The sequence below is a fragment of the Anticarsia gemmatalis genome, chromosome 7, assembly GCF_050436995.1.
Source record: "Anticarsia gemmatalis isolate Benzon Research Colony breed Stoneville strain chromosome 7, ilAntGemm2 primary, whole genome shotgun sequence".
Taxonomy (NCBI): Eukaryota; Metazoa; Arthropoda; class Insecta; order Lepidoptera; family Erebidae; genus Anticarsia; species Anticarsia gemmatalis.
Window position 1 is genome coordinate 13,162,116 of NC_134751.1, and position 24,115 is coordinate 13,186,230.

Genomic DNA, 24,115 nt, shown 5'->3' on the forward strand with positions numbered 1-24,115 from the left:
TGAATCCTATTACTCAAATATGACGCAAGTAAATCGAGCGCTGTATCCCTAATTCCGTAGTGGTTTAGTTTCCTAAGGAGCGTATTATGTTGGACACAGTCAAATGTAAATGTATATATTATCTTAAAAATATAACGACAATATGGATTGATAGAGGTTGCTTTATCTAAATGCGTGGGCTAGCCATATGGCAAAGTCAGTGTGAGTAACTACACGACTATTACATGAATAGCATTGCGTATTAAAGTTACGTAGAAATTTATGAAAGTACTGATGAACCTATTTCAAAATACTACTGAAATAACTACTACCCTAGAGAATAAACGTGCGTGTTTGTGTAAAAATAACTATTGTATAAAACGTTTTAGCTTTTATGAAAGAACAATAGACATATTACATCTGTACCTCGATTCTCTACCACTATCGACTACCGACAACCGGCTAGCTATCGACATTTTGACATTTAGAATGTACTGCCTAAATGTTTCCTACGACACCCGTCAGAGGCGCTGATCAGATTTTCATACGAAATTTCTCGATGACAGTTCGGTTGTCGGTAGTCGATAGTAGTAGAGAATAGAGGCACTGATTGCTGTTTTAACAGAATACAATAGAAGTAGGCGCTCATAGCCAGTTGCCGACACCGGTCGGTAAACGATATGACGGTTAAGCAAATCATTTCATAGATGGGTGACGGTATAGTGGTATGTGAGCTGAGCGTCTCCGTGCTTTGGAGGGCACGCTAAAAGCTGGTACTGTTGTTGTCAATTAAGATTTTATTTAAGCAGTCGTTAAGATATGTCAAAGGCCTTTCGAGTGACTTGAACAATTTTGACTGTAGGTTGATCACAAACGACACTATAAAGTAAAAACACTATAGAAACCGTATCTTTTTACCTGAATTTCTGTGGTAAAACTCTTTAGAAAGGTCGGGTTACATTTGTAGGGAAAGGTAAATTATGACCGGTGAAAGCGGGCAGTAGCCAAAAAGCTTCGAACAAGTATAAAAAGAAATGCAATTTATGATGCGGAAGTATTATGATAGCGTTTTTTAGGGCTAGTTCTACAGCTCTCGGATAAGTGTCTGATAGCGAATTGACAGTTACAGTTAATATTCTGTCGGTAAATACTATTTGAAACTAGAGGCTGCCCGTGACTTCGTTCGCGTGGAAACCCTTACGTTGTTCCCGTGTTAATCCCGATCCCTCGGAAACTCTGGGGTATAAAGTAGCCTATATGTTATTCTGGGTGATCAGCTACCTACATACCAAATTTTATAGGTACCGGTTCAGTAGTATTTGCGTGAAAGAGTAACAAGCATCCATACATACATACATACTCACAAACTTTCGTATTTATACTATTCGTAGGATTATCGGTAAAAAACTTGCCTCATATGCTAATACAGAAGTACGATACAGAAGTATGTTATATCCGATAATGGTCTATGAATAGACCATAACTCAACGTTGATAGACAATAAATGCCAGGGTTAAAAATATCATAACCATAACTTATTACGGTCCCAAATAGTTAACGTTAAAAGATAAAATCCGTACTAAAAATTTGTCACTTGCTTTAAAGATCTTACTAACTTTGATTCTAAACTTGAACTTTCTTTTTTCATTTTAACTTTGTCGTCAGATATTAAGTTTTACTTGTAGATCTTGTGACCTACTTTTAAACAAAAGAAGGGTATCTTGAGTTTGTGTATTATGGATACTACTCGCTGGTCTTCAGTAGGTCCTTGAGAGAAAGAGGTTTACTGCTGGAAATCGACACTTTTAATTCAATCATCACCATTATTTCTGCGTTGTATATCCATAGGTCTATCATTATTCTATGAAAAGAAATTGAGTAAAATAATAATTTATTACTATACCATATTTTATATTCACACTGAGTAGTAGTAATTGAACCACAGTAGGTACACACCTTTGATCTACATTTTGAAAATGATGGAATTGTGGTACGATACAAAATTTCGTGTTTTAATCTACATGTAGCGAAATAAAAATCGTTATTTGTGCACTGAAAGCAAATTAAAAAATGGTTTCTAAAGACACATATATCGATTTTCTATCTGTCTGTCAGTCTAAAAACAAATGAACGTTGCCTAGACTAAATAGTTCCCAATAGTTCCCGGGAGTGCTATACATTATTGGGAAATTGTGAGCCATCTCACTACCTCTCAGAGGAGTACGCGTCGACGATAAACTACGTCTAGGGTACCGAATAGAAATATATGTGTCTACAAATTGAATTGTAAAAAAAATACATATTTTTATTAATGTATTTTCAAACCACACTGAAACTAATTTTTAAAGAGTATAATGAGATGTTGCTTTAATACACCGGGCAATGTCAGTTTTAAAAATAACTTTGGTTAAGAATCTACGAGAAAGATTAGTATGATTGACAATAAGTAGAAGTATTGGGAGATGAGCCGCTCAAAAGTGGGTTCTCTCTGGGCTCTTTCTGGGTCGTGTTTTGAGTGTAAAAGGCGTTTTATTGTATAAGTCGTAACGCTATTGAATAGATAAACTACCGCTAATTGCACCTCAGAAACAGGGGGTAAGTGATGCCAAAATAATATACTAAGGTCTTATTTAAAGTTAAGAGTCCCTGATGTACCTGGTTTTAGCATACAATATGAAACAGTTTTCCTTATCACAGCATGCAAGCTACATTTGACTTTAACGTAGTTGCAACTACATTGCAACACTAAGTTTAAACGTTACGGAGTTTCGCCGAAATGTTCTAGATAGTGTACTAAGTATGCTTGACTAAAATGTAGGATTATGAGCTTTGTTTCTTTTATCGTGGCAAGAGCAAAATGCTGCATTATCTAGAATGGCTTGGTTTATACGGATTAAACGTACATTACAATGCCTGTTATAGAATTATGATCCTGGATTTACCACTAACCATACCAAATACCAATAATAGTTTCGATAATCTACCTTCTTATGTCCTTATTGCTAGCTCTGTAATCTAATGGTCGTAGAGTTTGTGATTACTGATCATAAGGTCACAGATTTGACTTTCGGGTCAGGGAAAATGATATAAAGTCTAAAGTTTTTTAACGGGTTGTACCAAGGGAATGGATATATTGCTTTAACCACAAGAATATTATATTAACTCTACAAACGTATTTTTTAAGAAGAAATGATTAAACATTTTTTACTGTATTGTCCGATAGTGCTAAATTTCGACATGGTATTATATTATTTCGGACAAGAGATATCTGTATAATTATGTATCAGTAGAATTTGCTCTCTGCGGCAGACCATCACCGAAAAGTTTACATAATATTTCACACAACCATCCATGCAACAAAAATTATAGCCTTAACATACCCTACAACAAAAACAAACATCATTCAACCCAATAATTCAGCTACCTTTCCTATATTTTCTACGTGTATCATTTTACGTGACGACACATAATAATTTATGTAAGAGCCACTGCCTACTAATCGTGTAGTACTGTGCGAATTGCACCATCGGTAGTGACCGTCAGTGACCTTCAACTTGCCCCGCATCGATCGTATCTTACACAAACATACGATATTATCCTTATTTATACACATTTTTTTTTTTTTTTTTATTCTCTTTTTAATTAGAGGCTTTTACCTTACAAAGGTATGTCAGCGTCATCGTAACCTAAACTTATAACTAAACTCTGAGTAACATGTATATCCCTAGCCTTATTTTTTTAAAACACCAATATTTAATGGTATATTATAAAGAAAACGATACCTTTACCATTTCAAATATTAGTTTTGCTTCGCTTGAGTTAGGCTTACATAAATACTTTAAAAAAGCTACCATGTCATATTTCTTAATGTTTAAGTTGTGGATATTTATACGCATGTGATATTAACAATTTTATGCTTGAAAGGGTCAAGGGATCGCTTTTATATTCGTTAGTTATTTACCGATCCAACTCACTTCGTTCACGTTCAATTTCATACATTATTTCAGGAGTTTAGGGGTAGATTGTAGATAAAATATTTGTTATTGGTTCTTCAACTATTTTCATGGTATATTTCATAATAATCAGTTGAATAGTTTAGCCGTAACCAAGACAGATTCACTTTGGTAGTCTCCAACCCGCACTTGGCCGCCGTGGTGGACTCAAGGTCTAACCTTTCGTTTGGGAGGAGACCCTTGCCTTGAGTGGGACAGTAATGGGTAAAAAAATGGATTGGTAAACCTGGTGGCATAGTTGTTCAAGACACCTTAAGACCCTACTAATATCAAAAGCATTGTGATTTAAAAATATTAATTTCAATAACTGGAGAATATTGTTAAGACATGTGCACATTTCTGCTTACACCGTAGCGTAATACATCCTTGATAGTTACGCTTGCACACAAAATATGAGAAATTTTTAATTTTAAATCAACAGTCTCTTCACACAATTTAACTAGAAATTCGGTATAAAATAATGTTTTTCATTTCGCTTCGCGTAAACAAAATATTTAATCTGAACTTTGAATAAAACTCGTGCGTCGTGCTCCAACGTTTACATATTCAAGGCATATATTCGTAAAATACTCACGTATGTCTGTCCACTTCCATAAAACTGAAATTCAGCTTCGTTTTTAAATAATATTGAATGTAAAGTTACGAGTTTTGGTTTTCAAAAAGCAATTCCGGTTCTAGGAATATTTTTTGATGTCGCGTCGCTGAGAATTTAATTTCCAACGGATTTCAGTCTCCATTGGGAATAAAAGTTTGTCTAATATACTCATACCTCTTTTTCTAGAAGGCTATATACGTTTCTAAAATACATGCTCTGACTTTATACTATTGTTGCAGACATAGAATTAGGATTCAAATACAGGTTTAACCCAATATATAAGTCGGCACTCGGCTTCCAGTCTCACCGGATGCAGCTAGATACCAGTATTTTAGATGGAGCGACTGCCTATCTGATCTCCACAACCCAGTTACTTGGGTTGTAACACGATACCTTTCGGTAAGACTGGATGTCAGACTTTCAAGCTTCTGACTACTGTTAACAAATGTCGAAGATCTTTGAAAATGACAGCCTAGATCCACATTTTAACGTGCCTTCCGAGACACGGAGGAACTCCATATGTATAAGATAGTCACCCATCGATCCACGCAATGTATAATATCGATCCTAGTGGATCGATACCAGATCGATCCACGCAAATATAGGTAAAAAGGATATTTTCATAATTCGTTTTCAAATGAAAAACACGTGCGGAATCAATTAACACACACTCACGTTTCATAACTCATTAAATATTCAAATCAATTTGTATCAAATCATCATTAATTATTTAACAGTTAATTTATTTGGATTATAATAAATAGGTAGTATAATTAAGTGTATTAGTTATTTAATATTAGTAAAGTAAATTAGTCATGTTGTTATCGTATATGTTCCACATCGTCCGAAATTTTATTAAAATCGAGTAATGGTTTAGTTTTTCAGTATCTCGACCACTACAAGGTTATTGACGAAATTTTGCATTAAGATATTAAGCCCTGGTGCCAAAGGAGATTTAAATATGTTACATATTATTTAATCTTACAAAAAACTTACACAGCTTTACTAAGAGATTGTATATCCAGTCAGCCTGCGACCACGGCCATTTTAGGGTAAAATGTGTATTCGCGTTAATTCCCGTATTCTATACAATAAACATGCAACGCGAGAGTTAAAAAAAAAAACTAAGAGATGAAATTAGTATGCGAACAGGCCAGCTATATAAGCGTTATAATAAACACGCAATTTCCAAAATTAAATTAAACATCACGCTATTATATTCCCAATGGTATGTGGTCAACTGTGGTTTAACTCGAACACGTATTGTGCGGTTTAATTCGGCACTAGCTTTGATGCAAGTTGTGGCCCCCTGGCAGTCAAACCACACTTGCACTATGAGCTTCCACTGGTACATTTATTTATGTCAAATGAATGTTTTGTTAATTTATTTTATGTCAAATTAATAAATAGATAGACATTAGGTGCCTTTACACACATGCTCTTGAAGAAAACGTTCGCGGGCTTGACAGATGAGCGCGGCGCGCGCTCTTTCCTTTGGGGTTTACGCGCGAAAGAGCGTGTGTGAGACACCTATTGAATTAAGACAGTAGACCTATTGTTTTCTTATGATAGTTTAAAGGTGTGTCCAGGCCAGACGAGCCGAGCACGAGCGGAGCACGGGCCGAGTACAAATATTCTGTAAAGGCGCACTCGTTCACGTCTCGTCAGCCAGTCTACATTACACGAATTTCCGGAAAGCGACTATATAGTGATCGACTCCTTTACCTCTCGCGTTAAAATATCGATCGTGTTTTATAGCATTACTAATAAATATGAAAAACCGTGTTTTCGCATGTTTAACGACGTCTTTATGCGCCTACGCATAACATCAAAATTACCATTTTATGGACCTATTCGACAAACCATAGAAAACCTTCTGTTTTTATGCAATAAACAGATAAAAAGATAAACATTGTAACAGATTTTTTTTCCTTCATCTATACTAATATTATAAAGCTGAAGAGTTTGTTTGAACGCGCTAATCTCAGGAACTACTGGTCCGATTTGAAAAATTCTTTCGGTGTTAGATAGGCCAGGAAGGCTATAGGCTATATAACATAACGGAGAGGAGTAGCAATGAAAAATGTTACAAAAACGGGGAAAATTATGACCCATTCTCTCTTCGGTGACGCAAGCGAAGTTGCGCGGGTCAGCTAGTTTAAGTATAAACACTTACATATTCTTGCTGAATGACGAGTTCTATGATCCTAGCGGCAATTGGTCAAGAAGTTTCAGTTGGATTTCCCGGTCCAGTAGCGTTATTTTCAAAATTAAATTGGTTATTTTTATATTTCTACATAATAACACGACGGTAAGTTTTCATAGAAACGCATTTAGAAACGGCGAAAAGACCCCCTTGTGCGATATCAACAGCAAAACGTGGCTGAAATTTTCCCTTTAATAATTTTTACTAATACTTACTTAAAAAGCATTACATTATGTATGTAGTTAGCACTTATACTTATATACCTACCTAGTTCTATAATAAAGAATACAAGAATGTAAAGTAATGCAAGTCGAGCTGCGACCACATTAATAAAGTCTTAGTTCTGATTGCGTAAGCCCGGAGCGTCTAGCGTCTGTGCGATAATTGAGAGCTCAGCTGAAACTCACTACTGACTGATTTACAAAGGAAATGTATTGTAGTAGGGAAAATATTTACTCTTCTGTGTGAAGGTAATGAAATGAAGGACCGTAACAAAACGAGATTTATTGTTATAACAATATTTTAATTTATATTAGGTCGGGGAATAAGTCTTCTCGCATTATATGTAGTATGTATGAACTTGTAATAAAATCTCTTTGGCTTCAAGAATCACAAATGAGTACACGGTTCATTAGGTTTCTTTCAGTGAGCTCGTGAGGTACCCAAATATCGAGCGTTTTTGTGTAGAGAAGAGATTTTATTACAAGTTATAGAGATACTATAATGCGAAAGACTTTTCCTCCGACGTAATAATTTCAAGCCATAGCCAAAGATGTAGGCAGGGCTGCAAAAGTGTAAAAAATTATGCAGTTACTGTTCACGTAACTGAACTCCGGTCTACCTATAAAATCCTACTACCAGAAATTGATAAAATTATCATCGTGGTCAGCAATCGTATAAAGTCACAGAAAATTTGTTTTTGGTAAATAATGTTAAATGGTTTCCTGAAAAATCTTCGCTTGAGTTTTCTCATTTTATTATTTAGCAAACTTATAAAAATGTATGTAGTGCGATATTATAATACTTAGTAAAAGTATATAAAGTGTCCATCGAGAGTTTTAAAGTTAACTCGATAAACATTATTGCTTCATACTTGGACCGGGTCAGTCCCCCGGGACGGTACCACAGGCCATTGGTAACAGATTTTATTGGCACTTATAGATAACGAGGGAAAACTTTACAAACATACAAATACAAAGTACTTACAGTTTTAAATGATTGTGTCAATGTAGGACTGTATTAATGTATTGTTTCATGGAAATATACGTTGGGCATACATATATTTATAATATGAAGCCTCTTGTACCCGTTGGTGTAGGCAAAAGTGTATGAAGTACACCCACGTTTCGTCATTAACAATATAAATCCCATGCAATTATATTGCCATATATCGGGCACGTTACGGAACTCCAAGCTACTATTGAGAAATATTCTGATGTAATTTTGAAATTACCAATAGTACTCTGACCTGGGAATCGAACCCGGGACCTTGATTCAGCAGTCAGTTACAATACCGACCGCGCCAGACAGACAAACAAACTACTAAGCATAATAATTTTGAAAAATTCAATAGACAATTTTGCTATGCGGTTTTCACAAGTCAATTGTTTACATAAAAAAGCGCAAAGCACTTTCATTTGTAAATATGTATTTACGTCAACACAAAAGTAAACAAACCGTTTTTATGAAAGAGAATTTGTATGAAACAACCTTCAAATAAGTTTCCGCTTTGAACGTGAATGAAACAGGCTACATTTCTTCGAATGTTCAGAATTAATTCTCGATGGCATTGTTAACTGGCAATTATTATTTAACATTATGGTACTGACAAGTGTAGTTCTTTCTTTCTTTCTTATCGTATGGTTAGTGGTCAACCTAGTGTCAAAGTTGTTCAAGCCGCCCAAAGGCCTTCGACGTGGCTTAACGACTGTTATCGTAATTGACAACAACCGGGACCGACTTTTTACGTGCCCTCCGAAGCACGGAGACGCTTAGTTCAAATACCACTAGGCGGTCACCCATCTATCGAATGACCGCGCCAAAGATTACTTAACCCACAGATCATTTACTGACCAGTGAGCGCAACTGGCTATGGGCGCCTCAATGTATTTAATAAATGTAAATGTAGTTAAGAATGGTAGACAGTGTTTGTATTAATATTAAAATAAGACTATCGCGATTTTCGGTAATAAAGTTAATAGTGTTAAGTTATATTCATTCAAGTGTGAGTTTGACATTACAATACCTTTTAGTCTTTTTTAAATTAATCTACCTAGAAAGACCATAAACAATAATTAATAAAAACGTTCCCGGACATTTTTTGGCCAAAGCGTTTTCCGTGTCAAAATGACGTAAGAAAACGTTATCAGGAATTGAAGTTAATTACTTAATTAAATATTTGTACAGGTATAAAAAGAATAGCCTAAACATTTTTATTAGATTTGTTCGACAAAAGCTACAAAATTATTACGATGCCACTAAATAAATAAGTAACCTTATTTACCTATTAAACTTAAATATCCTACCAACAATAACAGAAAAGTTACACATAATTTCTATTAAAAGTTGACAAGATCGGTCATTGACATAGCCATCAATATACATACGTTAGAACATCCTATATTTGTCTCCCGAGCATAAAAGTTTAATGAATCAATGTAAAACGGGCACAATACGGCCTCTTGACGACATTACTTATTCAAAGGATCTACGCATTCGATGCTTTTTGTTTCTACTTACTTTTAGCCTTTTTGAATTGATGTATAAATAGAAAAGAATATAATATGTATAATAATGTATATATATTATTTTAGTTTAAGAAACACTCGCGTATTTAAAAGGTAAGTATTTTTGAGTAAGAAAGGATGTGGGTTATGGTTATGTTATACGCTAATTTTGTGAAATGATTAATATCAATATGCCACATAAGAGCCATATATTTGGCATATTTTCAGTAATTATTGCACAAAACTCTCTTCAGTACTGTGATTCTTTACCATTATCGCCTACCGACAACCGGCCAGCTATCAAAAAATGTTGCAGTTCATCGCCTCTAGCGAGAAGCGTAGAACCTATTTTGGCAGTACATTTTAAATGACAAACTCTCGATAACCGATGGTTCCAATAGTATAGAATCATGCTACTGATTTTGTTGTAGTTTGATGCTATAAGAAATGCAACCTGCAACGATTTTTTGGATCCGATCGCATTTTTAAGACTGTTAACGTTAACATATTTCGTTACGTCTATAGGACTTCATCCAATAAATTATTTTAGCTAACAGCAACACTACGATAATTATGTTTTATCATCAAAAGCTCTGTGCATATGGACTGTGGATGAACCAAAAGCGCATTGCAGAAAATTTAGCAACGGGCATTTGATCTGTATCTAAACCTAGTACAAAGCGTGATTACATATATATTTAACTTTAATATACAATAATAAGCCACATTACGAACCATATAGGCTTCAACGCAGCCGGGGCAGCCACACAATGGCCGATAGCGAACAAAACAATAAACACGTGTTCAAGGCCCTGTCCTTTGTTTAAACCAATCGATAGAATCAAACTTGTACGCATTAATAACGGCTAAAATAAATGGCCGTGAACTACAACCTCTATACATGTTTAAAGTTTCCATTTCTGTTTTAATTGTTTATTTAGTTTCCGTACTTCCTAGTGGACTCGTGGACTAAGCGTTTGCTTTCGATGCAAGTGGTTGAAGGTTCTAAACGAACGAAGTCTCCTTTAATTCAATCAACCAAGTGTCTTTATTTAATATATAAAGATACTTTTGAAATAATGAGCCGATATGTCAGCGACTTTGGTGGTTTCTCACTACAGCAATACCAAACCAAATATGTTTTTTATGAAGAAACATACTAAGTGAAACCTAAAAGCTCAAGCACTGTTTTGAAAAATATTGCATGCCTGAAAATTTGTACTATATTGATTGAAGGGATACTAAGTTCCTAGCCTACTAGTCTGGCGTGTACTAAATGATTTTTCTGAAAGGTCACCTATGTCCAGCAGTGGGACTACACAATTACAGTATAATATTTGCACAGAAAGCTTTCTTTGCGCAGTTCTATTAAGAATAAACCCAGATTGATGCCAGTCGGCTAAGATAACGACTTTCAGCAAAGTGTTTGATAAAATCATGAAGATTCCTTCGTTTCTAAAAATAACTGGTTGCAGATTGAGTTTAATATTATTTTAAACCCTACCTTCCTTTCACTGGCTTTTTACTCGAAATCAAGAAAACTCAAAAGGGAAATCAGATTATTCAACCTAAAGGAAAAATGCAAGGATGACGTAGTATTTAAGACGCTCGATATTTGAATGCCGAGTCCGCTAGAGAGTGTCATAAGTTCGATTACCAAACGGAGCCAATAATTACACACAAACTTTAACCACATAATATTTTTATTGACAATCCTTTTGTCGTCTTTTCCTACACGTTGAAATCACGGATTTAAACACAGATCTGTTAAAAGGAATCACATAACAACACCCAAAAATAATCTTTATTGACTCAGGAATCGAACTCGAAACCTGATAAACGATCGCATTCGGGCTGTATAATTACACTATTCTTCTTTCACTTTACTAATCCTAATTTATCGTAACAAAAAGTATCTAGTATTTACAGTTATAGTCTAACCAATATCCGGGAAACAGTAAAAAATTTAATAATTCGTTCAGCGATGACGTGGTGCTGGGCGGGCGGCTGTCCGGGTGTTAGGGCGGAAGCGCCGCGCCCCCGGTGCCCGCTTCCGACGGACGACACACTTTGTTGCCTTTGTGTATACGCTAATGGTTTACAATTAACAGCTTTTTTTGTAATTTGTTACGGTTTTTAATGAAGAATTGAATGGTTTTTAAACTAAAACTGGTAAGTATGCCCAATTATTAATATTGAATACATTTCAATTTTACTTAAAATCGATCACTAATTAAGTAATTCCTAGAGATAACGTTAACGATAAAACGTTCATCGTTACAATAAAAAAAAGTGGCGCAGTCGGTAACCGACTGCTAAACACGAGGACCTAAGTTTGATACCTGGTTCGGGCAAAGTGCTATTGGTCTTTTCTAATTTATATTAGAATGTTTCTCAATAGTAACCCGGAGTTTGGTGACGTGCCTAGTAAATGGCAATAGGCTCGCCCCTATTACATGGAACTAACATTGTTAATTGCAAAAATTGTTGTATTTCACACTCGGCTCACACACACCTCAGTCTAAACAGTGTGTTATAACTGTTCAAAATATTGTGCTGGTTTGATTCCAAAAAAGTATAATTATCTGGCAAATATCCTCAAATTGCGTTGCCCATTGAAAAATACGTGTAATGATTAATATCAAACAAAATAACACATGATTTATTTTGTGTTACCTGAAGCAAAAATAACATAATTATTGTTAGTGGCAACACTGAACGTCAGGTGTTACTTCTCACGGAATTTACGCAATATAAGATCAGTATATGTAATGTTAGAATTAAGTCTAAGTTTCCTTGTGGATAATGTTAGCTTTGATTATGTTGCATTTGTTATTCTGTGGCGCGGTCGGTAAATGTATGTGACTGCCGATCATGAGGTCTCAACTACGATTCCCAAAGAGGCATTATTACCATAGACGTCGTAAAGGTTTCCTCTAAGGCACTAATTGGCAAATCTACAGTTCAATAAACATCCATTTCACTTCAGCAACATTAAGACTTTTCCGTTATTAATCGTTAGATAGACTATCTAATAGATAATTAAACATCCAAACATGTATGATAGACAATAGATAGGTGTTTTATCAAAACAAACGTCTCAGAATCTTTACGTTTTGGCACCAGCCGTCATTATCGTAGCAACGAGCTACGAACGTCTACGAAAGCTCTACGCAGGCTCTACAACATTTAAATACGTAACTTGATCATAAGTATCGTTAAGTTAATAAGAATACCTATAGAATTAGTTATATAAATATGTGTTATGAATGTGCTTCAATATAATGAAATATTAATCACTGTAATTAGCACCTATCCGGTAGCCAAAAGTCAGATCATATTAAAACAAAGTACTAATAAATTTGACCAACAATAGATTTTCGAGAACAATCGAAATATCGTGTAGTTGTACAAAAGATTTATTATACTGTACATCCGGAGCTACATTTTGCTAAAAGTACACCTGAGTTTAATCCTATTATATTTTGACAATTAGGCTTTGTTTTATTATTAGAGTAGAATGCGCATAAAAAAATCATGTTATTAATTAACCTAGTCCACAACCCGTACTAGGGTGGTGGATCGAAGACCTAACCACTGCCCTGTTCGTTCCAAATGGGAGGAGACCTTGACCAACAGTTGGACAGTCAACAAAAATATCACTGAGATCTCATCCCATCGCGACAGATCAGATTTGCCTAAGCTCTCCATAAATCAGGTTAAATTTAAACTTTATAAGAAAACTACCTTGAAAGTCTATTGATACTTTTAAATCATCATGCACATACCAGCCTATTTCTTAACAACCGTACTACTCTACTTTCTAGCTAACACCAGCAAAATCCTATACCAATATCGAATTCCCAAAATAACCTCATAACCCGGCTATCCCAGAAATCGTCGCAGTAAGATAACACATAATATACGGTCGGTAGCAACGGTGGTCTTCGAGCGTGAGGCGACCGCACGCGACCGGCCACTCCCATGACCTTAGTTTAACTACACATAAACCTAGATACTTTGTTTGCCCACACTAAAATGTTCGCTAAACTTCACCCTAGATTGTTTTTGGATATAGCTGAAAGAATAGTGTCTGTCTGTCTATTTTGTAACTTAATTTTTGCCTAATATTAAACGGTCTTGCTAAAATGTCTTGCTAAAAGATCAAATGCGCATTCGTAACCAGCGGTCCTGTATGACCAGATGTATGAATGTGAATGAACCAAGAGAACCTTGTAAGGATAGTGTCAAGTGGCGTTCTCTGAAAGTTTGAGATTTTTGTTTTCTTCTGTTTGTTAGAAAACAATCTAAAGCATACAACAGATATAAATATATAAAGATTGTTTGTTTAACTTGATCTTCTGGACATTTTAATGAAATTTTGCTTGTGAATAAAGAAGTTTCAGGATGGAAATGTGTAGAATTTCTATATAAATCCCCATCCCGCACTCATCCATTCCTTGCTTCGGGTGGAGATCCTTGCCTTCCTTGATATAAAAACTTTCTTGAAAGATCACAGACTTATCGGTAGCTAGCTCTTATACATATGTTTACGTTGAAGTCACGGGCGTAGCCTAGTCGTCTGTATTCTGGCAATCTGTGGTTGGAATTGATTACTAAATTCACCTATTTCCTCTATCGTTCTTTCTATTTCTGTCTGTAGCCAACTGCTTAACAAAGTTATTTTAAGACCAAGCCTTATTTAATAACGGTATTTAATTTAACTTAATATAATTATTACTTCTGTTCTTTCAAACACTTCAACAATTGCAAAAACTACTGCCAATCGTCTTGAGTCGCAATTTTGCAACCTATCTGGAATCTGAATCTAATAATATATGTTTTGCTCAGAAGTTAATAGATTTAAGTCATCGTTATCATCACTCTTTTGGCCATATCAAATAGGCCTCTCCAATTGAAAAATTAAATTATTCATTGAAATTAAGTAAAAAATTTACACTTTTGACACTCTCAAGGTAATAAATAAAGCTGTAACCTATGCCATTAAAGTGTAACTTAATAGCCATAAAACAAAACAGCCAAGTCCTTGACTATAAATAAAACCAGCAGGTATCACTAATATCTCTCTAGGGACAACAGCGTGTCTAAACACAGCGTGACTCAGTCATAAACATAAATGTCCGAGCTTTTTCGTAGAAACTCGCGTGACAGACAGACGAAACCATTAAATTAATCAGTTTTAGACAAATTTAAATGAAGTATCGTCCATTTGGAGGTCACTGGTTTATATTTGCATATGTTACTGTCTTTTCTGACATGCTATGTTTAACTACTGTAAAGTTTAGGGTTCCGGAGGTATCAAGACAATTCTTTGTTTTATTTAATGCACTTCGAAATAGTGAATAGCTTTATAATCGTAACTTCAACAAGATACTTAGATTCTCCGCATACGTGTCCACAACACAGACATGTTTCTGCCAATTCTATGAGAATTAAGAATGGTAAAATTTCGGGATGGTCATAATATTTAGTAGATTTACCAATATTAGAAAAAAATAAGTTATTAGAGATAATTTACCTGCAAAGTAAAGCCTAAAGTTTACCTTATCCTTGAGTATAAACTACAGAATACACATGTATTTAGGAGACTGCATTTTGATCAGAGAAGTTTAAAAAAACATACAGAAAGCAATTGGAAAGTGCACGGAAAACTTTTTATGCAAACCAAGTCGCGGGCGGTCGCTCAAATAAAGCTTTAATAAAATAAATGGATCTCTTAACAACAAAGTGTACAAATACACTTTCGCAAACCTTCGAACAAACATAATTTTGCACAAATAATAAACAATATCGCAACAAAGATGTTTGGTAAATGGTAACGCGGGTATTTTTTGAAATGTCAGTGAACATCAAGGGCGGGGCGACATTTTTATTATGTTGCTAAAGGCCAACATCCCTAACACGTTTAGCTATACTGTTAGTAACCACGTGGCCACGTATTTTAGTATCTTTTGGACTACTTGCCAGCGCGAGCGTGGCGGTACTCAAGGCTGTGGTGGACTCAATAAGCTCTTCATACCGGGAGGTTAGATCTAGTCCAAAAAGGGATATCCCTTGCGTAATACAACGTTGAGGTAAACGATGCATCGTCGAAATTTTCCGAAGAAGCTCAAAGTTAATTTTTCAGTCGAAATGTCCCAAATTAATACCTCACTCACGAAATAATAAGACACAAACCTCTGAGCTTAATAAAACTGGAAAAAAAATCCTTGTATACCACAATATTGGAACATAGTGGTCTAAACGCCTAACACCTCCCTTTTTCTGGATAGAGCTCCTTACCCATCAATCGAAAAGTAAGTTGTTATATATTGGAATTATAACTATGAAAGATGTTAGAATTCATGAAAGAACTAAATAAAATCTTACTCAGTAATCACAAACATACAAACAAACGAACAAAAACAATCACAGCAGAAACATAAACATAAATAATATTTAAAGTAATAACTGGTACATTAGCATAATGCTAGGAGTGGCGTGTTCATCACGCTATGTCCTAATCACACAGGAGCAGTATGCACACCCATCACACGATAACACGCATCACACGCATTTGCGTGTACCAGGAAGTAGGATTTATGATGTTTAGCTAAAGAAGGTTACTTTTGTGAGGAAATTAAGATATTTTTGCCAATTACAATGCCTTTTTAATGTAATTGGTGGATAAAGTTAGTTATTTTTAATATTGACACAGCTAAGACCCGTTTTATTAACTAACTACGAACGAATCAATGAATACCAAATGAAAACCAGGACGAATTGAGAATTTCCTTCTATTGTGAAATCGGTTATGAAAAATTTTGTTTATGGGTAGGTACAAAGTACAGAGATAATGAAGCCTCTTACTTTCTCTACAAGTTTCCGTTGGGTCTTGAACGACATGACATGAAACCAAGATATAGACCTGGAGACCCTCTCGCGACCAAGACCCATGTAATTTAAGTATATTCTAGGCAACCCTATAATAAATTAGGTCATCGGTTGTCCCAATAACTACATACTTTATACAGTTTAACCACCAACGAATGCAACTGTAGTTTTAATTAAACTATCTGCAGTATATATCCAGTAACCAGCCAAAATATGCATTCACTGTTACTTTTACAATCGTCATCCTCTGTTTGAAAATATCAATTAAGTTGTTACACTGTAAGTATACAATAAATATCGGCATGTAACATTCTGGCCTTCATCGTCACTTACCATTAGGTGGGATGCGAGACAATGCCTTTATCAATATTTACTTCAAAAAAAATACACAGCGATTGTAATATTAGTACGACGATAATAACCAGTAGTGATGTGACTGACTATTTTCATTGTTTCACAATGCTGTTGCAAACGTGACACTATACCTACACATATTTTTGCTTTTACCAGTACAGTGAAATACATTAATTAAGTCAGTTGACGCGGTCCCGGTCAGTTCAATATTCAGTCTATACTCTATAGGCTCGTCCTAGCAATAAAAGTTTGATTGGAAATTCACAGAACCACTGAATTGCAAGCTTTGAATCAAAAAGTTTCGTGTTGTTGGCATTTTTAGCAATATACTGACGCATAATTCAACTGCACGGTTGGCGCAGTGGTTAACATGGCAGCTTGCGACAATAAGTATAACGCCGCGTGTTGTGGGTTCGATTCCGACAAATATTTGTGTCATAAGCATACATGTGTCTTTTTTTAGTATGGCATCTGGATGTAAATCTATACATACTTATTTGTATAGATTAAATATTTAAATTACTATATTTATCTTTATTTTTATAGGTACTTATATAAGTAAAGTTAAGAATAGTTTATAGTAAACACAGCGCATAATTTAAAATCAGATGAACATGACGTGTGATTTGTCTTTATTTAGAATGTTAGTTTGAACACGTTAATCTCTACAAATCTAGTCTTATTTGGAAAAATCTTTAATTGAATGATAGCAACATTCGTGAGGAAAACTAAAGGTTATCTAACATCGCGTTCCGATTGTTTAAAATGCAAATTAAACTACTAGGCACGGCGATCCATTATCTATTTAATTTTCGCGGCTAAACCATTAAACGAGTTTTGATATTAAAACTACCTCTTATATATTCGAGCATTCTACTGAAACACAAAACGCAGGACCAAAAAGGTTTCCAAAAGTATGTTTTTAGAACATTTTCCCACACTAATAATTGCTCTTGTGTTACGGGAACTTTTACAAACAAACAAACAACAAAGGAATTATTTCGTGTATGAATCGTCCAACCAACCAACGTCCCTCCAGCGCAATGGTAGCGGCGTGGCGACCTTAATCACTGCGCCCAAGAGGCAATCAAACCATTCAGGAATCGAATCCACGATATACCTCGTACAGAAAATTCACCACTTTGTTCCGTCACAATTAACAATGTAATACAAGCGTATATTTTATTTCACTGTGTAACGCGTAATTACGTATTTAAACCATTAACGATAATTGTGTTTAATACAATACCATAATGTGGACAGCTTTTAAATCCAAACTAATAACAATGACGGTGTAGGGTTGCCAGTAGTAATTAAACATATTAATAGTTTATCAGGAAATGATTGCGAAAGTGAAGTAATTTATTGCGTCTCTTGTTCTGCCAAAATTATACAAGTATGAAATATAGTTTACATAATATACTTTGCCTAAAGAGGAGGTTAGAGCAAAGGGAACTTTTCGTTGGTACTAGAAAAAGGGGTGGGATTGCGACACTGCTTGGGTTTAATTGGGACGGGTTTCGGATCTCAAATGCAAGACTTTGTTGAACGCTCTAATTAGAACCTGATTCCAAGGTCTGACAGTTAAAAAATAAAGAGGTTTTTTTTACGAAAAAATATTGTGTTTATCAAACAAATGGTAATTTACGTCCAACCCTACACTATCAAAAACTAAAAGCTTCCTGCGCTACTGTCAACAGCGGTCAGTGGCAGCCCCGCCTTCACCCCCTACCCACCCCCTATTGCGCCCCCTACTACATGACACAGGTCCACCGTGAACACCACTATCTGACACCAGCTCCCCCGGGAGACAGATTAAAACAGTTGCCATGGCAACGGAATTTTGTTAATTCAATGTCATTATAATATTGATTTTTCGCGACTTCGTTGAATTTTCAGAATTTTCCCGGGAAATGTGTAATTTTCCCGGGGTAAAAAGTAGCCTATGTCCTTTCTCGGGTATCAAAATATCTCCATACCAAATTTCATGCAAATTGGTTCAGTAGTTTAGACGTGATTGAGTAGCAGACAGACAGACAGACAGACAGACAGACAGACAGACAGACAGACAGACAGAGTTACTTTCGCATTTATAATATTAGTATGGATTCCACTTTGTTCGGGATAATTACGTATTTAAGCCATTAAATTTATTTATTTAATATTTTAATATACGTTGCCTAAAGAGGAGGTTAGAGCACAAGAGAACTTTTCGTTGGTACTAGAAAAAGGGATGGGATGGAGACTGCTTGGGTTTAATTACTCATATGGAACGGGTTTCGGGTCTCAAATGCCAGACTTTGTTGAACGCTCTAATTAGAACCTCATTCCAAGGTCTGATAGTTAAAAAATAAAGAGGTTTTTTTTACGAAAAAATATTGTGTTTATCAAACAAATGGTAATTTACGTCCAACCCTACACTGTCAAAAACTAAAAGCTTCCTGCGCTACTGTCAACAGCGGTCAGTGGCAGCCCCGCCTTCACCCCCTACCCACCCCCTATTGCGCCCCCTACTACATGACACAGGTCCACCGTGAACACCACTATCTGACACCAGCTCCCTCGGGAGACAGATTAAAATTAAAATGTAAACTGAAGTGGGTAATGGTAGTCAAGGATGACACTCTTGCAATATTATTCGTACATTGTATGAGAGATTAATTTTCAGGAAAACAGGTGCAAAATACAGCATATTTGCTTCAGTAATAGAAATGCTGCACTTTAGATCTCTAAATAAATTGCAAGAATAAAAATTTTGGTCCATACATCAGAGGCGCGATTCCCTTCAGACGAATTCTATTGAGTATCGAGAGTTTGTCATTTATCATAAAATGTATTTAAAAAATTGTTTCTACGGCGCCCGTTAGAGGCGCTGATCAGATTTTCGTGAAAATCAATTAATATATCGTACTTAATAATCAGTGATTATCTACCACTATAGACAAATTGATCTCAAGCGTGATTTTTAATAATCACGCTTGAGAAGTTCAGCGCGCAATGTATTGTGAACGACGCGAATACATCATGTTGAATTCATTGATTTTTAGCGGAAATAAGTGCGGATTCTTAAGATTAATTCCGAGGGATGAAAATGTAAGTCTCACAACTCTCACATATATTTTGTTCCGTAAAATGCCGTACCAATAGCCACACAGCGACTAAATGTTGTATGACAAAAAAGCATACCAATAACCCTCTCTCATGCCCAAAAAATAGTCGTTCTATCGTAAAAAATAAACAAACAGACAGCAAACTCAATAAATCACAATATAACCCCACGAGCGTATTGTTTGCGGCAAAAAAGCATGTGAAAATAGATGGCGGAACGAAATTTGATGAAGCTTTGTAAAGTAAAGGGAGCGCCTCTGATTAATGGTTGGTCAGCGGCCGGTTAACCTCGGGACTATTTTTATGAAGTTTTGGCTGGCCTATATAACTATCGTTAAAGTGTAGGTAGACTAAAAGTCCAATTTTCGAAAGACAATAGTCGTATGTCATGTTCCATTTTTGGTTTACGAAATTAAAAGTTCGTCGTAAGGCATCGGTCGTTTACCTTGTAAAAGAACGTAATATTTGGGCAGATATTACAGAATCGCAAGATAAGAATAATTTATATTTTTGTAAAACTATGAACCCACAACAAACAACTTACATTTTATGCCGTTAAATAAAAACCATAATCCTGTCAATCCGACTATTATATAATACGGTAAATACATTTCAAGGAATGCTCAAAGTCACTAATCGCGATACTCTTCATATTTGGTGCCATAGAACTGGTAGAAGCACTTAAAATATAAAAACAGGCATAAGAATATTAAAACCGCTACATCTTAGCTATAAAATAGACCGTCATTGTTACAATAGAGGCTTATATTCTAGTGTAAAGTGTCGATAAAATTTAACAACTTACGTAGGAAATCCCAGGGGTGTGTAAAACGTTGTACGTAGCGAAGCCAGCCTTGCGCCGTTCTGTATAATGATCTGATGTTGGTTTCTGTCCAGCGCTGCCATGATTGGGTGCAAGTTTCTGAAAAATAGTAATATATTTCATTGAATTAGGTACATTTTTTGTGATAATTATTATACTTTTAACCCATTACTGTCTTTCGAAATGAGGTAGAGGTTAGGCTATGACTTTATTAACACGCTGGCCAAGTACGGGTAAGGGTCTATAATAATATGCATTCGGGCAAGAAATGTTTTTATCAACTCTTAGGTACCCGCAAGATTTTATCACGATAACTTCTTTACCGTTAGAACTAGTGATAAGTACTTCATGAAAACGTAACTTCGAAAAGTCATTAGTACTCGTCTCGTATCATATATTAGCACGTTAGCACGTGGCGCGGTCGGTAGTGTATGTTACTGCCGTGCGAGAGGTCTCGGGTTCGAATCCTGGGTCGGGCCAAAAAGTCTTTTCTGAGATTTTCTGTTAAGAATTTCTTAGAGATTGCCCGGAGTTGGGAAGTTGAGGTCGAAGACCTCCGTGCCTCGGAGAGCACGTAAAGCCGTCGGTCCTGCGCCTGACCTCTCTCTGGTCGTGTCGGTTATCCGTCCCACCGGACTATGAGAGTGATGGAATAGAGAGTGTACCTGTGTATTGTGCACACACTTGGACACTATAAACAAAGTCCTGCACAGATGGCCAGTTTCAATGAAACTGACCGCCGTAGCCGTATACCGGCTAGGAGGACATTATTATACGTTGCCTGAAGTGCGGACCCTCGACAAGAGGCGAGTGATCAAACGACTATCAATAGATACCAAGACTCTTTTTGAAATTATTACATCGTCCTGTATTGTAAGAACCAGATACCTACTATGTGACGGAAACCTTGCCGCACCGATTCAGTGTATAAACCACACTGAATTGCTGCGCCAGGTCCGAGGTTCAATAAGGAGCCACTGTTCTTGTGATGACCCAGTCAGCCGTTTTTCAGATAGGTACCTAGTTAGTTCACGTACCTCTTGTTGTTACTCACTTAGTAATAAAGAAGAGATCTATACGCCTAACTGGGACACTAAATCAGTTTAAAATATCCAAAAACTAAGCAAAACACCACACCAAAACGTTCGCATTCCAATCATTAGCCATCTTTGACTATTTCCCGTTCAAACGAGTCTATTCGCCGGTAACTACAAGTGCTTGGACGGTAAATGTTATTGCAGTAATTACACTGTAATGGCTCTTTAACTATTCACGTACACGCATGGTGCCGTCTATTTAGTTTTAGTGCCACTTATTTGTTGGTTAATTTGATAAAAGTAGGTATTAAGGTTTATTTAAATATAGCTTAATATAAAGGTAGTCAAGTGTAAAGGTAGATAGAAGGTCCTACCTTTTATTTTAATTTAGGCCTATCTTCCGCTCCCTACATACTTTATTAGTAAGTTATGGCCTACGTAATTTCGAATTTAGAGACCTTGTTTAGAAAATTAATTAACGAACAGACAAATCCTTCCTCCGTATAATGACTTTCACAATGTTCGTCTTTCTTAAGTGCTTTATCTTTTTGGCAACACTAGTTTTATTTTAATTCAGAAACCAGCCAAACTGCACGGTTACTAATGACAAACATAGGCTATTAAAATAGTCTTCAGTATTTTAAACAACCATCAAAAATATGAGTCTTACTTTGTCAGTATTTTAAACAGCCATCAAAAATATGGGTCTAACTTAAACTTTGTCGATGTGTGTATAAACGCACCCTATTTGGATGTACCTATCTACCTACTGTCACTGATATGACACACAGATAAAAGTCAGTGATACACACTAAGCTGATATCATCCAGCACTACCGGACAGCTAATCGTGTGATAAACTATCAATTTATTACTTTAACACGGCTGCCTGTCCTATTCGAAACGTTTATCTGCTATCTATTTGATTATGACAGATAATTTCAAGTTGAAGCGCGGGAAATGGATCTCGAAAGTAGTTAGTTATCATTTAGTTTTGTAATATTATTATGTTGTAGAAAAGAATACTGTAAAGATAATAAATTTAAAAGTACTGAACTGATTTCAATACGGCTGATAAGTTACTACTAGTTACCTACTTAAGAATGGAGTTTAGGTTTCAATTCGGTAGGTAGCGAAGTTGGGATTTACGGGATTCGGATACCTATCATCAAATTCCGTCATTAATTTGCCGAAATTGAGTAAGAATGTAAAATGATTTGAAACCCTTCTATACGTAGTAATAAAAATCAAGTACCTACCTAGTTCCAAATACCTACTTACTTGCATAAACAAACAATTACCTAAGTGGCTACCATTACGTATAGAAATCCTACATTTTCACGTAGGTGTTAATTACTTAGCAGATAATTCTGTGCATACCTGCTAGTTAAAACCAAATACCTTCGTGTAACAGGATAACTAGCTACAGAAACTGCGGTTTCTATAAATAGTAGAACTTGACTTACATCGATGTCAACAAATGACTCTTTACGATAACGTTAAGATTTACCTACTAATTATGCTAATTGAGTATTCTACTCATTATGTAGATAAGGACAATCTATATACCTATTGCAATTGTAGTTATATAGGTATTGAAATAATGAACTAACTCTCTATACGTACAATGATACCAGCAACAAACGGTGACCTCGTTCAAACGGTAAAATTCCAGATTTCATTCAGGATATAATCTATCAGTGTTTGCAATTTCATTGAAATCTACACAATAGTATGAAATCAGTATGTAGAAGGTACTTATGGGTACATAGTAGGACTGTAGACATCAATTTATAGTGCTTATGGTTTTATTTCGGTACCGTCAATACAACTCCTCGAAATTTAAAACTAAGTATTGTTTTGTTATAGCTGTGGAGCACTTCTTACCTGTTTCAAAACTTTCATAATCCCTCTGCCTCCTTTCTCCGTTCACTGTCATGGTCACGAATTAAACACTATTGCACAATAACACATTATAAACAAACAAACTAATGATAACACCGGACGAACGGGGCGTACACTGATGTCATATTATTATCAATTACGATGCGTTCGAATTCACTACGAGACTACAACTGTCAAATGAAGCGTAGAATATGTTTATCTTTAAAACACTCTTGAAATTATTGCTATTTAAATATTATACGGGAATTATGTTTTATGGTTCACTTGGCTTGATGTTTCGGCGCAATTTGATGTGTCTGAATACAGTTACAAGTTGCTGTTTTAACTTTTAATATTTTTGCAAATGTCGGTATGTTCGATGAAAATTTAACTTTGAATAAAATGACGCGTTCTACGAATTCTTTATTTAAATTTGTCGCGTTTCAATGATGGTAGTTGAGTAGAGGCAATTTAAATTTGAGCTCGAGTGAGGGTAG

General features: G+C 35.6%; 1 protein-coding gene across 6 annotated transcripts in view; it reads right to left on the bottom strand.

The window, feature by feature from the left end:
• Positions 1-23,922, bottom strand: part of ATP8A (ATPase phospholipid transporting 8A1) — a 133,663-nt gene extending 109,741 nt beyond the window's left edge. For 2 of the 6 annotated variants that reach the window (XM_076116206.1, XM_076116205.1), the window contains exons 1-2: positions 23,622-23,920; positions 20,681-20,797 (exon numbers count right to left, since the gene is read on the bottom strand). In XM_076116206.1, the coding sequence (XP_075972321.1) occupies positions 20,681-20,797; positions 23,622-23,673 (169 nt within the window). In that variant the 5' untranslated portion in view covers positions 23,674-23,920. Of the gene's footprint in view, positions 1-20,680; positions 20,798-23,621 lie in introns of all 6 variants that reach the window. The other 4 variants (XM_076116209.1, XM_076116211.1, XM_076116210.1 and 1 more) reach the window with 3 other exon arrangements.
• Between the last annotated feature and the right edge of the window lie 193 nt (positions 23,923-24,115).